Genomic DNA, 13,675 nt, shown 5'->3' with positions numbered 1-13,675 from the left:
ATTTAAAATACTGCCCATCTCTGAGTGTTACAGTGTTACACTCAAGTTCACACTTCACAAGAGCTGCTCAAAGTTCAGCTCACACACATTCAAATGAACCTGTTCACAATTTTGAATGTGGAACCAAGTTCAGTCCCAAAAAATGAGCAGTTTACATTCATTTGTTCTCTTTTTTTTGCCACTGTTAAACAAATTTGTGGCTTGAACCTCATCAACATTTAGTGCACATGCGTCAAGTCAGCCAGAATGCAAAAGTAGGTCCTCCGCTTTAGGGCTTTCAAAATAAAACCTTTATTGTAACGTTAACTAAATGATTAAAAAGCTGTTATATTCAGGTAAAATAGTTATGGGACTTTAAATACCAACCTGCCATCTTTACTGTAAATATATCTCCATGTTTCCTCCTGTGTTTTTCAAGAAATGTATGAGCATCTTTCCCGAACTCCAGAGCCTTGCCGAGGAACGGAAGCCAGCCTTTGATGAGCGGAGGTTCACCATCTCTCCTGCAAGAGAGGTCAGAACCTGTCAAAACAACACCAGCAACACCTGGGATCTGTCTTCACGATGAAAGTTCAAGCGAGGAGATTGTCATGTGTGACTGATGGACAAACTTTGACGACAGCTGAATGTTGGTAATTAATCAAATCTCTTTTTCGTCTGCAGTTAGCACAGAATGCCGCTTTAGCTGAATCTAAGAGCCATGATATTTAAGATGCTTTCCTCCGTGGACTCTGATATTACCCCTATTTATATATTTATATTATATTATATATATATATATATATATATATTGTAACGGGTTGGGTTTGTGTGCACTGTTGTGTGTTGTACTGTTCTGTGCATGGGGATTTACGGGGGGTCTGTGAAGGCGACATTTAGCCAGTGGGGGGGGGTGAGAGAGGGATTCACCTGTGATTGGCTGGGGGGAGGGGAGCTGTGAGAGCGGGGGACAGCTCGGAGAGTTGGTGCGTGGAGCCTGAGGAAGACGGCTGTGTTTGGGGAGAGCGGAGAACTAGGAGGGAGCTAGCGTGGTTTTGGGGTGTGTGTGTGGGGTTGTTTTGGCGTGGGCTACGGCTGACAGTAGCCCCGGACCTGTGTGTGAAACAGAATAAAGTGCGGTGACTAGATCCTGACTATCGCCTCGTTCCTGACATGCTACACTGGCGTCAGAAGAAAAACTAACGACTGGAAGGCTCGAGCGCGACCTGGCGTTAGCAGTTAGCTGTTTGTGTGCTAGCTGCTACAAGGACCACGTGGAATGGTGCACAATGAAGAACGCCTGTCGGTGGACGGGGGGGAAAAGGAGCTACCGACCCCGGAGTTTGGCTCGGTGCTTGCTGGCATGGAGGGCCGCCTGAAGCAAGAGCTCAGCGCGGTACTTGCCGGCGTGGAGGCCCGCTTGATGCAGGAGGTCAGACGGCTGTTGGAGGCTACGCCTGCCTGGGCAGAGGGGCTTATGGAGCTACTATGGGAAGTCGCGCAGCGCGGAGAGAAGCGGACGGAGGAGCCGCAAAGAGTGTGTTGGACCTGTGGAGAACCGGGCCACGTGGCGAGGTGGTGCCGCAGCGGTTCCGGGGGACAGACGGGGTACGCGGAGCAACGATACTGGGGACGGCCAGGTGTCTGCTGGTCGTGCGGAGCCTTCGGGCATCTCGCCAGGGGGTGTCCGGAGGCTGTCGGGGAGCAGAAGACGGCGGGAGAGGAGAGACGTGCAGGCGGCTGGCAGGTGAGACTCTGCTGGTCGTGTAAGAGGCCTGGACATTTGGCCAGAGACTGCACTGAGACAGTGGGGGTCAGGGAAGAGACACGGGTTGGGGAGAGTGTGGAAAGCCGGGGGGAAGAGAACTTTGTTAGGATCGGGAGAGCAACGCTCATATTTCCAAGTGAGCAGGTGTCGCCACTAACGCCGGAGGGATGCGCTACGCCCCCCACGGTTGCTGGACGGGAAGCCGAGGTGGTGGTCGCGGTCGCGGCCGGTTGTGTTATCCCTGCTGTCCTGAACACGCCGCCCCCTGGGGGAGGGGGACAGGAGGACGAGCGCGGGCGAGAGGCGGAGAAAGAGGGGGAGTGTTCAGATGTGGACCCGGTGGACGACATGGCCATTTGGTCGGTCGAAGCGAAGGAGTGGAAACGCAGGCAGGCGGAGGACGCGGATATCGGTCCGGTGTACACGTGGGTGGTGGCCGGACGCCGGCCCCCTGTGGAGGAGAGTCACACGTTTTCCGGTGCCACGAAAGGACTGTGGGACATGTTTGCGAAGCTGCGTCTGAGTGAAGATGGAGTTTTGGGGAGGGGGGAACACGGGAAAAGAGGGTTCCAGACGGTTGTACCCAGCTCCCTCCGAGGGCTGGTACTGCGGTGGGCGCACAAGGGCCTCGGCTGTCTCGGGCATCGCGGGTATGAGGAGACGCTCCGCCGTGTTCGTGGGGGACACTACTGGGGCAAACACAAGGAGGATGTGCGGAACTACTGCAGTGCGTGTGATGACTGTGGGACACAGGGGGGGGCTGAGGAGAGTCTGCGGAGGAGTGACCCCACTGGGGGGGGAGAGGGACTTGTGTGCTTCTGGGGGGCCAGAAGCTTTGATGTGCGGGGGAAGTGTAACGGGTTGGGTTTGTGTGCACTGTTGTGTGTTGTACTGTTCTGTGCATGGGGATTTACGGGGGGTCTGTGAAGGCGACATTTAGCCAGTGGGGGGGGGTGAGAGAGGGATTCACCTGTGATTGGCTGGGGGGAGGGGAGCTGTGAGAGCGGGGGACAGCTCGGAGAGTTGGTGCGTGGAGCCTGAGGAAGACGGCTGTGTTTGGGGAGAGCGGAGAGCTAGGAGGGAGCTAGCGTGGTTTTGGGGTGTGTGTGTGGGGTTGTTTTGGCGTGGGCTACGGCTGACAGTAGCCCCGGACCTGTGTGTGAAACAGAATAAAGTGCGGTGACTAGATCCTGACTCTCGCCTCGTTCCTGACATGCTACAATATATATATATATATATATATATATATATATATATATATATATATATATATTTAAGATGTTTGCCTCCGTGGACTCGCAGAGGCCGTGGATACGTCCATATTTTAATACACTCTATTGCTTTTAGGCACTGTGGTCTCTTGGGGCTTATTGCTTTAATAGACGCTTTTAACTTGACAACATAAACATTGTAAATTGCCCCGAGCTTACTTCCTGTTGCCCCTAGCTTACTTCCTGTTCCAGTGTTTGCTAATAACTGAGAGGAAATAAGCTCGGTTTCAAATTAAGCAACAATCCCCAAGAAGCTGCTTTACAGTGATTTTACAACAGCTAAGAGGGACACGCCACACACACACACACACACACACACACCGCACACACACACACACACGCCGCACACACACACACACACACACACACGCCGCGCACACACACACACACACACACACACACACGAGGTGTCCACAACACGCCACACACACACACACACACACGCCACACACACACACACACACGCCGCACACACACACACACACACACACACGAGGTGTCCACAACACGCCGCACACACACACGAGGTGTCCACAACACGCCGCACACACACACACACACACACACACACACACACACACACACGCCACACACACACACACACACACACACACACACGAGGTGTCCACAACACGCCGCACACACACAATTCCATGAAAAGCATGTGAAACTCCTTTCGCTTCTTTATTCTTGTTTTTCTCCCTGAAATCCACAGGAAGTTTCTCCATCTGCTGCCAAGAAGCAACAGACAACAGAGTGTAAAGCCCCCACCCACCCACCCAGCAGACCACACCCACCCACCCAGCAGACCACACCCACCCACCCAGCAGACCACACCCACCCACCCAGCAGAACCCACCCACCAGAACCCACCCACCCACCCAGCAGACCACACCCACCCACCCAGCAGACCCCTTCCTCTGTACGGACAAGGACCCGAGAAAAGAGGGATAAGACCACACTCATGTTCTTGAATTTTGCATTGGGGCCAGTTCTATTGAAGTGAATGGGGCGGGCAGGTTCAGTCCCACCATAAACTATCATATCTGTGTCATTTCACCTTTGATTGAAAAATGCTTCCACCAGATTAAAGAAAACACATGACGTGATGTTGAGTCATGTATCATGATGTCGTTTAGCTAATCTCGCTCTATCGTGGACCAAACGGCGGCTTGAGTTGAGCTATATGGAGCTGCTGGACACCCTAACCCTAACCCACAGAGCCATGTTTGGAGATCAATAATAAGGAAAACAAAAGTGCACATTTACAGAAAAAACATCAGTCAACATCACATCACTTATTTTTCAATCAAATGTGAAACGACACAGATGATGGTTCATAGTGGGACCAACTTATCTTACTTCAACTGGCCCCAAAGTCGGGCCACAATGAAAAATGCAAACGCTGTAACGTGAGTGATGTCTTATCCTTCTTTGTTAGTCGGGCATCGCCTCTCTGCCTCAGCCGCACTTTCTACAAACAAAAACAGGCTCAAGTCGCAGTTTTTAACAAGTTTTCCCCCTCAGGTTTTTCATTGTGTGTATGTAGGGTCAAAGGTCACAGGCTGGGGGTAGGTTAGGCCAGAGGTTCTCAAATGTTTTTCAGCCAAGGACCCCTTACAAGATAGAAAATATACCGGGGACCCCCTCATTCTGATTTGTGATTTTGGGCTAAGCTTAATTGTTTCCACAGTAACGTGACTTTTAAATTGATAGGTTTGTTAGATTAGAATGTAATCCATGAACCATTTTAGATTGAAAACATAAAATGTTTTCGTGGAACTATGAAGCTTGTGCAAAAAAAAAGTTTTTATTTTTATTTCCCTGAAAACTTTTCGCGGTCCCCCTAGCAAAGTGCCCCGGACCCCCATTTGAGAACCACCGGGTTAGACTGTGTTATAGCTAGACTGCTCTTGCATGCTTTTTCCTGCATAGAGGAATTTAAATTGGTTTTATTACCTCCCAAAGGGGGAAAAAAGAAGGAAGACAATGAGAAGTTGAGCTCAAGCTGTGAATGCTGCTGAGCTGCAGGGCCTGCACGGCGAGCTGCAGGACGAGCCTAGGAATCGAGCACAGGATTCCTAGTATCAGAAAACTCTCAACAGTTTTGCAGACATTCATTTAGGGGCACTTTACACGAGGACGGTTTCCTATGGAAACGGGGAATTATTTTATCGTTAGTGCCTCCCTTTTAGACGGCGACGGCGAATTCGCGCTTAGGAAACGAGACATTTTGGAACCACCCTCCAGAGTGAAACTTGTTTGAGACGCTTCCCGCTGAGCGGGGCTGAGGGCTCCATGTAATCGCTTTGGAACGGCACATTTCAGAAACTCTGACGTGCCTGCACACGCGACACACGCGATTACGCCATAGCCATAAACGTCAGTATGAATGAAGTTTGGCAACATTCAGAATTAAGCTACACTGCGGCCAACTTCAGTTACATGTTCAGAACGTTACTGCTGCGAGGAGCCGATGGCTATACCCGGTCGGCATTTAATGTTAGTTACAAAAGCACGTCGACAGTGTTTTCTCACTGCCACTAGCCTAACGACAGTAGGGTTGGACAGATCACAGTCAGCGCTCCCGGTCATCGCTGCTCGTTAAAGATTTCCAATAGGCGTTATTCTGATAAACTGGTCACATATATGTTACATTCTCACCCGACAAATATTAAAACTTTAAAACAGTTTGGGGGTTTTTTTGCTTGAAAAAAGCTTTTTGGCAAGTCTAAATGACTGCGGAAGGTGGACTCTACTTCCGTGTTTAACACGTTCACTGCCAATGACGTGTTTTTACGTCAAACAAAATCCAACGGTTGACTGCCAATGACGTGTTTTTACGTCAAAAAAATCGATTTTTTTTTTTGACGGTGGGACGTTGATCTAACCCTTTTACGTCTCCTATACCAATATTGGAGGTATTGAATGTGTATAATCTATTTTACCGACCCACTGAGTGGCGACATGCCTCTCCACAGTAGAAAGAGGCGAGCCAAAACTGGAGGGAAAAGCGCGAGGAAGCCGTTCTCATACTGTAAAATGGATGGCGAAAACGCTTTCACTTTCGCGCTGACGCACAGCGGTGGCAACGGTGGGGGGTTCCAAGAATAGACTGGATGCACACTTTGAAACACGCACCATAAATAAGCCCAGAATCGCAAGAGCTTCATCAGAGCTCTCAACCGGACCGCCAAGAAACGAGCGAAACCCATCCAGCGAGCCCCATCCAGACTGCCAGGCAGCAGCAACTCGTTTGTCACAGACCCGCTGCAGAGCCAAGGAGGGCGGAGGAGAACGCCCACGGAGGGAGGAGTTGGAAGCAGAGGGGGGTTTCCTGCTGTTATGGAGGAAATTACTGTTCAAAACTATTGTTTAGATGTCTGACGTCTTACTGATGCCAAAAATGAATGGTTAAAGTGACTGTTCTATCGAATTTCACAAAAAGCCGTTTATCTCAGAATAATTTTTCAGACGCTGAAACCATGCTGTATTCAACTGCTAATGCTTACATAACTACTAACTCTACAAACTAACTCTTTTAGACAGAGAAAGCACACATTCTATTAGTTCTTTTGAGATATTGTGTGTTCACAAAATCCTAACAGAAACGAATCCTCGGCTCTTGAAAGATGAGCCAAAATCCTCAAAAAAAAACCTTGGCAGAAGCTAACTACAGTATTGAAAAACGGCTGGCAGTGAATGTGTTAAAAACTGGAAAGACGATTACGAAATTACGTCATGCCCCAGCGTCCTTGTATGGGCAAAGAATAAGGTGATCACACTGCCACCTAGCGACCTGGCATGTACATTACGGCGTTTTAAAAATTCAACAGCGCTCATGTAAACAGGGACAAGGTGTGAAGGAAAAGGTGTGAAGGAAACGCTATTGTGTCGTTTCTTTCAGAAACTGTCCTCGTGTAAAGGGCCCCTCAGTTTGAGTTATTGAGATAGATAGATAGATAGATAGATAGATGGATGGATAGATAGATAGATGGATGGATGGATGGATAGATGGATACAGTCTGATAAAACAGAAAACATTAAACGACAAGACACATTAGAAGAGAAGAATAAAGTATACACAGGGATTAAAAACCAGGGTTATCTTAAAATGTGAGTTGATTTGAGTTAAGTTGTGGACCAGTGATGTCATTTATGCATGAATGACATCACCCTCTTAACACATTGAATGCCAGCCATGTTTTCATTCCTGTAGGTAAGTTGTGCCAGGGGTGTTTTTGACGATTCTGGCTCATTTTAGAACAGCCGAGGATTCTTTTCTGTTAAGAATTCATGAACACCAATCATCTAAAAATAACTAATAGAATGTGTGCTTTCTCTGTCTAAAAGAGTTAGTTTGCAGAGTTAGTAGTTATGTAGATATTAGCCGTTGAGTACAGCATGGTTTCAGCGTCTGGAAATTTATTCAGAGATAAATGGCTTTTTGTGAAACAGTCACTTTAACCATTCATTTTTGGCATCAGTAAGACCGTCAGACATTCTAAACAATAGTTTTGAACAGTAATTTCCTCCATAACAACAGGAAACACCCCTCTCATTCAAACTCCTCCCTCCGTGTGTCTTCTCCTCCTTCCTCCTGGCTCTAACAGCGGGCGTGTCAGAAGCGCGTTGCTGCTGCTGCCTGCCTGTCTGCCTGTCGGGCAAGACGAGTCTGAAATGGATTACTGTAAAATCGCGTCGCCATTTCCTTGAATGGCTTGCTCCCGCGGTGTGTGTGTGTGTGTGTGTGTGTGTGTGTGTGTGTGTGTTCGCGCGTTGCTCCGCGGCTCTGGGGGGAAGAGATCTCTGTCCGTTCTGTGTGTGTGTCCGGGCTTCTGACTGTAAAATCGCCAAGCCATTTCCGCGGGAGGCGGCTGCGTTTGGTCCCGTGGCTTTTGGGTCCCGTGGCTGTGGCTTCTCTCGGTCTCTGTCGCCACTTAGTGGTCGGTAAAATAGATTACACACATGCTCTTGCTCCAAATAGTTATCTCGAAGATGTAAAAGGGGTTGATTGATGTCCCACCGTCAAAAAAAAAAAATGTTTATGTAAGACGAGTTAGCTCGTCCTTGGCACTTAAGCGCTGGATTATGTAAGACGAGTTAGGTCGTCTATGGCACTTAATGAGTTAAGCTCTGGAGCAGGGTTAGCACGGGGCTAAAAGCGGCCAGTGTGAAACGGGGCCATTAGCTGTATCTGGCAGCATAGGTCCAACGGCCCAACGGCCCTGGGCTCTACTAACCCTGGGCTTTACTAACCCTGGGCTCTACTAACCCTGGGCTCTACTAACCCTGGGCTTTACTAACCCTGGGCTCTACTAACCCTGGGCTCTACTAACCCTGGGCTTTACTAACCCTGGGCTTTACTAACCCTGGGCTCTACTAACCCTGGGCTTTACTAACCCTGGGCTCTACTAACCCTGGGCTTTACTAACCCTGGGCTTTACTAACCCTGGGCTCTACTAACCCTGGGCTCTACTAACCCTGGGCTTTACTAACCCTGGGCTCTACTAACCCTGGGCTTTACTAACCCTGGGCTTTACTAACCCTGGGCTCTACTAACCCTGGGCTTTACTAACCCTGGGCTCTACTAACCCTGGGCTTTACTAACCCTGGGCTTTACTAACCCTGGGCTTTACTAACCCTGGGCTTTACTAACCCTAGGCTCTACTAACCCTGGGCTTTACTAACCCTGGGCTCTACTAACCCTGGGCTTTACTAAACCTAGGCTCTACTAACTCTGGGCTTTACTAACCCTGGGCTCTACTAACCCTGGGCTTTACTAACCCTGGGCTAGAAGAACTGCAGTGTGAATTGTATAGCCCTGGGTTTAGGTTAACAAATGTGTGTGTGTGTGTGTGTGTGTGTGTGTGTGTGTGTGTGTGTGTGTGTGTGTGTGTGTGTGTGTGTGTGTGTGTGTGTGTGTGTGAAAAGGGGCTAAGATAAGCCCTGATGGTTAGAATTAGGCAATATGTAAGTCGTCATGCTTGTGATAGAATAAACAGCTCTAAACCAAAAGCAGTTTGTTTGGACTTGATCAGAGATGTGAGTGGAGACAGATGTTCACTCCAGAGGACAGACTGGGGGTGCAGCATTCCTCACATGCTCCCTGACTCACAGCCTCACTCACCCCAAGCTGCTGAAGCCATGGGAAGTAGTGTTGTTGTCAAGTCACTCTATCTCCAGCCCAAGTCCAGTCTAGAGTTTGAATCGAGTCCTCATTACGAAATAGAGTCGAATAGAGGATAAAGCAGACTGTTATGGGAGTTTGTGTCTGCGCCTCCCGCCTGATCGTGAGCTCCAGATCTCAATTCAAATATCAAAATGATCTACTTGCTGCCTGCCTCTTCCCTTTGGGACATGTGACCTTCAGTAAGTGAGATGACTGGTCACTGGTGACACCTCTCTGTAGGGTTAGGGTTAGGGTGGAACCACCAGGATCAACTTCCACTCACATATTTATGATTTTACAGTTTATTTAACAGCGACAAATGCATTAATCATTGCTTCATGTATAAAGTATTGTCAGTGTAATCCAATGCCAATTACTAATATAATTGAAAATTGAATCAGTAACGGAATCCAAGTATCACATTATTTGTACATTATGCTTAGCTGTTGTCTAGCTGTAGTATTTGTGTTCTGTACCATTCTCTTTGAGGGTAGAGTGTGTAACGTATACACTGAAAATAAAATGATTGAAAGAAGGAAAACCTGGAGCCGGATCGGCGTTCCTGTGGGACCGTTTCCCCTGAGCCTCTGACCTACTTCTCACACAGAGAACACAAAAGAGGCTGACCTCACACAGCCGAGCACAAACACAGGGTTTTGTCTGTCTGCTTCAACCTTTAACACATTGACTGCCAGCCGTTTTTTTTTTTGCTGTAGGTAGCTTTTGCCAAGCCGTTTTTTTGAGGATTCTGGCTCATTTTACAAGAGCCGAGGATTCTTTTCTGCTTGGAGTTTGTCAACACAAAGTTCACAAAAGTACTAATAGAATGTGTGCTTTCTCTGTCTAAAAGAGTTAGTTTGTAGAGTTAGTAGTTATGTAGATATTAGCCGTTGAGTACAGCATGGTTTTAGCGTCTGAGAGTGAAAGCTGAGATAATCGCAGTTTTGTGAAATTCAATCAAACAGGCAGAACAGTCACTTTAACCATTTATTTTTGGCATCAGTGAGAGATCAGACATCCAAACAATATAGTTCCGAACGCCCTCTCCTTCAACTCCTCCCTCCGTGGGCGTGTCTAGTGGCTTTCAGCCTGCGTTTGTCACAAGCGAGTGCTCTGCTGCTGCTGCTGCTGCTGCTGCGAGTTTGAGCAGCCTCCCTCCCTGGCAGCGAGTTTGAGCAGCCTCCCTCCCTGGCAGCGAGTGTGGATAGGTCTCACTCGTCTCTTGGGTTTGAGAGCCCCGATGAAGCCCCGTGCGACTCTAGGCTTTATGCTGCCCACCCAGTCCATTTCTGGAACCCCCCACCGCAGCAGCGCGAAAGCGTCCCCGCCTACAGTATGAGAATGAGGCTCGTTCGTTTCTGACTGTAAAATCGCCAAGCCATTTCCTTGAGAATGGAGGATGCTTTTGGTTGACTTTCTCTCTGTCGGGAGAGGACCGTCGCCACCTAGCTGGTCGGTAAAATAGATTATACACATTCAATACTTCCAATATCTCCATAGGAGACGCGGGGGGCATTGATCCACGTAGCACCGTCAAAAAAAAAAATCGATACACCGGGTCATACCAAAAGGTTTGGCCGGGAGGGGTGTTTTTGGGTGTAGTTGCTGAATTCCGAAAAGCAAAAAATAAATAAATAGATCAAATAAAATAAGTATATTTGATCGATTCAAAATTGTATGACCCTCCTCTGGACTCAAATTAATAACAGTGTACCCTCCCTGAGACTAAATTTGAAAAAGCATCACCCTCTCCTATTTTCCTCCAGTGACCCCTGACCCCGTCCATAAATAACCAACAGTCCTTAAATTGCCCCTAGCTTACTTCCTGTTGCAGTGTTTATTAAATTAATACAATAACTGACAGGAAATAAATCATCGGGCAGGAAACCAACTTCTTCATCCACCGGTGACAGACAGTGTTTTTGTTGTTGTCATTTTTCTTTCATTCCCCCTGCTGCCCCGGTCGCTGCTCCACCCTCTGCCGATCTGGGGGGAGAGGCGTAGACTAGCTCCATGCTTCCTCCGCAGATGCCAGCCACTTCTTTTCACCTGACAGCGGGGAGCTTACCGGTGACAGTGGTTAACAGACTGAGAAGTGACCTGCTGCTCTCAGTGCTTCACAGACTCAGATGATGGGCAGCGGCCAAAGAGGGGGAAAACACTTGGCTGAGTCTCGCTCTTCAACCTGCATGCATGCTAATGGATAATGAAGAGCAAAACAACCAGGAGTTTCTCTTCCAAAGTTTAGGGGGAAATGCCTCAAACATGAAAAGAATCACTCAAGCATATTAGGTATTTGAACTTATTTGAACTCTCTTGAACTCTGGAGAGGTGTATCATCTCAGATATCCATCAACCTAATGACCTCAGTGCCTCAGGACCCAGTGTGAGAGGTTTACCTTGAACAGAGACCATGTGGGGTGTTCTCTATTTCCTTATTTCCTTTTTATTTCTTTTTCATTTTGTGCGAAACAAAACAGACGTCTTTCATCACATGTTCTGAAGGTTAATAGGTGGCTGATATGAGTGGGCGGGTGGGAAGAGGGCTCATACATCCTGGCTAATAACTATCAGTAATGTCATGTACCTGTATTGAATGAATGATGTCAATAAAAAACTAATAAAAAAAAATATATATATATATAGATCCTGACACCCAAATTAAAATTAAAATGGAAAAAAAGGAATTTGGAAAAAATTACGCATTTCAGATGGCCCTATATCAGCTATTGACCCAGAATTTCACAATCGGTGCCTCCCTACCAATAACTTAATAAAACCCTTGTAAAACAATAAACTTTTCTTATCACTCCATGTCCTCCAATGTGCCACAGCCACAACCTAAACAAACATGTTTCCTTATTCACTCAGGAAGTCATTTCCAAAGACGGCCGTGTGTCTGACACAGTTCTGGATAAAAAGTAGAGCGCGCACATCCACTGAGCCTCTGCACAGAGTAGACAGGTCAAGCTCCTTCCTGCACCACGCAGGAACCTGGCTGCCCTCTGTGACAAACCAAGCCTCTCCGAACAATAGAGAGTCATGCTTCAGGAAACACTGAGTCATACGTAACGTATCTTAAGAGCTCGTATGGACAGGTTGAGCTAAACACCTCCCGATCCGACCCGATTCTAAACGGAGAGATTTGGGGCTTTTCTGGAGAGCCTGATGGATCACTGCTACTGCACCATACTGCACCATAAACAATGCTTTCTGGGCCGCCCCCCACGCTCCCCTGGGACACTCTCTAACATCATTCATTTGATTCCCACATACTACAGACAGCAACTAAAATGTGCTAAATCTGTTGTGAGGACATCAAAAAAGTGGAACAGTGAAGCTGTGAGGACTCCGGGGATGCTTGGATCACACAGATTAGGATGTATTCAGAGCTGCCACCAGTCTGGACCAACATACTGATGCAGTCACATCCTACATCCGTTTCTGTGAGGATACCTGCATTCCAACACGCACCACAGTGAAATACAACAGCAAGAGCTGGTTCACTGCCCAACTCAAAAAGCTCCGACTGGAGAAAGAGGAGGCAAAGTGGTTTAAAGAGAGCAAATACAGGTTTGATAAAGCAATATGAGCTGTTAAATGCCTGTATTCACAACGTCTCCAAGACAGCAGGTCCCGGACAATGACTCAGCCTCTGTTTGGAAAGGCTTGAGAGAGACTACAGGCTACAAACCGTCTACCAAACACTCCATCGATGACCTTCATGTAGCCAGCTGCTGGAATGAGGTCAACTGCCGCTTCAACTGACAATGCAGCCCTGACCTCTGACCTCATGCCCTCCGGGTTGGCTTCGTAGCTCAAGATTTGGGCACTGGGAAGAATGCAGCCCCCCACCCTCCCCTATCACCCTGCGTGACTGCCTAGTCAACACTGGAGTCATTTCACTTCCTGGGCTCAACAATCAGCCAGGACCTGAAATGGGAGTCGAACACCAAAGCTCTCACCAAGAACAACAGAGGATGTACTTTCTTCAGCAGCTGAGGAAGTTCAAGTTGCCAAAGGCAGCATCGGCACATTTCTAGACCTCCACCATCGAGTCCATCCTCACCTCCTTCATCAACGTCTGGTGTGCTGCTGCTGCCCGCAAAGACATCTCCAGACTGCAGCGCATCATCCGGCCAGCTGAAAAGGTGGACCGACACACTGCCAGGACGCTAAAGCGCTCTCAGAAAATCATGGCCGACCCCTCCCACCAGGACATCAACTCTTCAGGGTCCTCCCCCATGGCAGAACACTGATGTCTGGCAGTACTACCAGAACCTCTTGTCACAGGGACAGCTTCTACCCTTCCTCATTTGTAATCTGATTACAAACGATGGCTATTAAAATTAATCTTGAAAGTATATGAAACCCATGACCAAAAACAGTCAATACATTCTCTCATTGTGTTACTTATTAATGGAATTATAGTGAAAATAATTACCCTTTTTTGCTGGGGACCCCCTGGAACCCCCTCAAGGACGC

The 13,675-nt window shown here is 48.0% G+C and overlaps 1 protein-coding gene across 2 annotated transcripts in view; it reads right to left on the bottom strand.

The window, feature by feature from the left end:
- Positions 1-13,675, bottom strand: part of cyp7b1 (cytochrome P450, family 7, subfamily B, polypeptide 1) — a 28,875-nt gene that overhangs the window by 14,891 nt on the left and 309 nt on the right. For both annotated transcript variants that reach the window (XM_083659114.1, XM_083659115.1), the window contains exon 2: positions 367-503. In XM_083659114.1, coding sequence (XP_083515240.1) covers positions 367-503 — 137 coding nt within the window. The remainder of the gene's footprint in view (positions 1-366; positions 504-13,675) is intronic.

Source organism: Poromitra crassiceps, assembly GCF_964638095.1.
Source record: "Poromitra crassiceps genome assembly, chromosome: 23".
Taxonomy (NCBI): domain Eukaryota; kingdom Metazoa; phylum Chordata; class Actinopteri; order Beryciformes; family Melamphaidae; genus Poromitra; species Poromitra crassiceps.
Note: the sequence above shows the minus strand (reverse complement) of the source record. Positions and strands in the feature narration are given on the sequence as shown.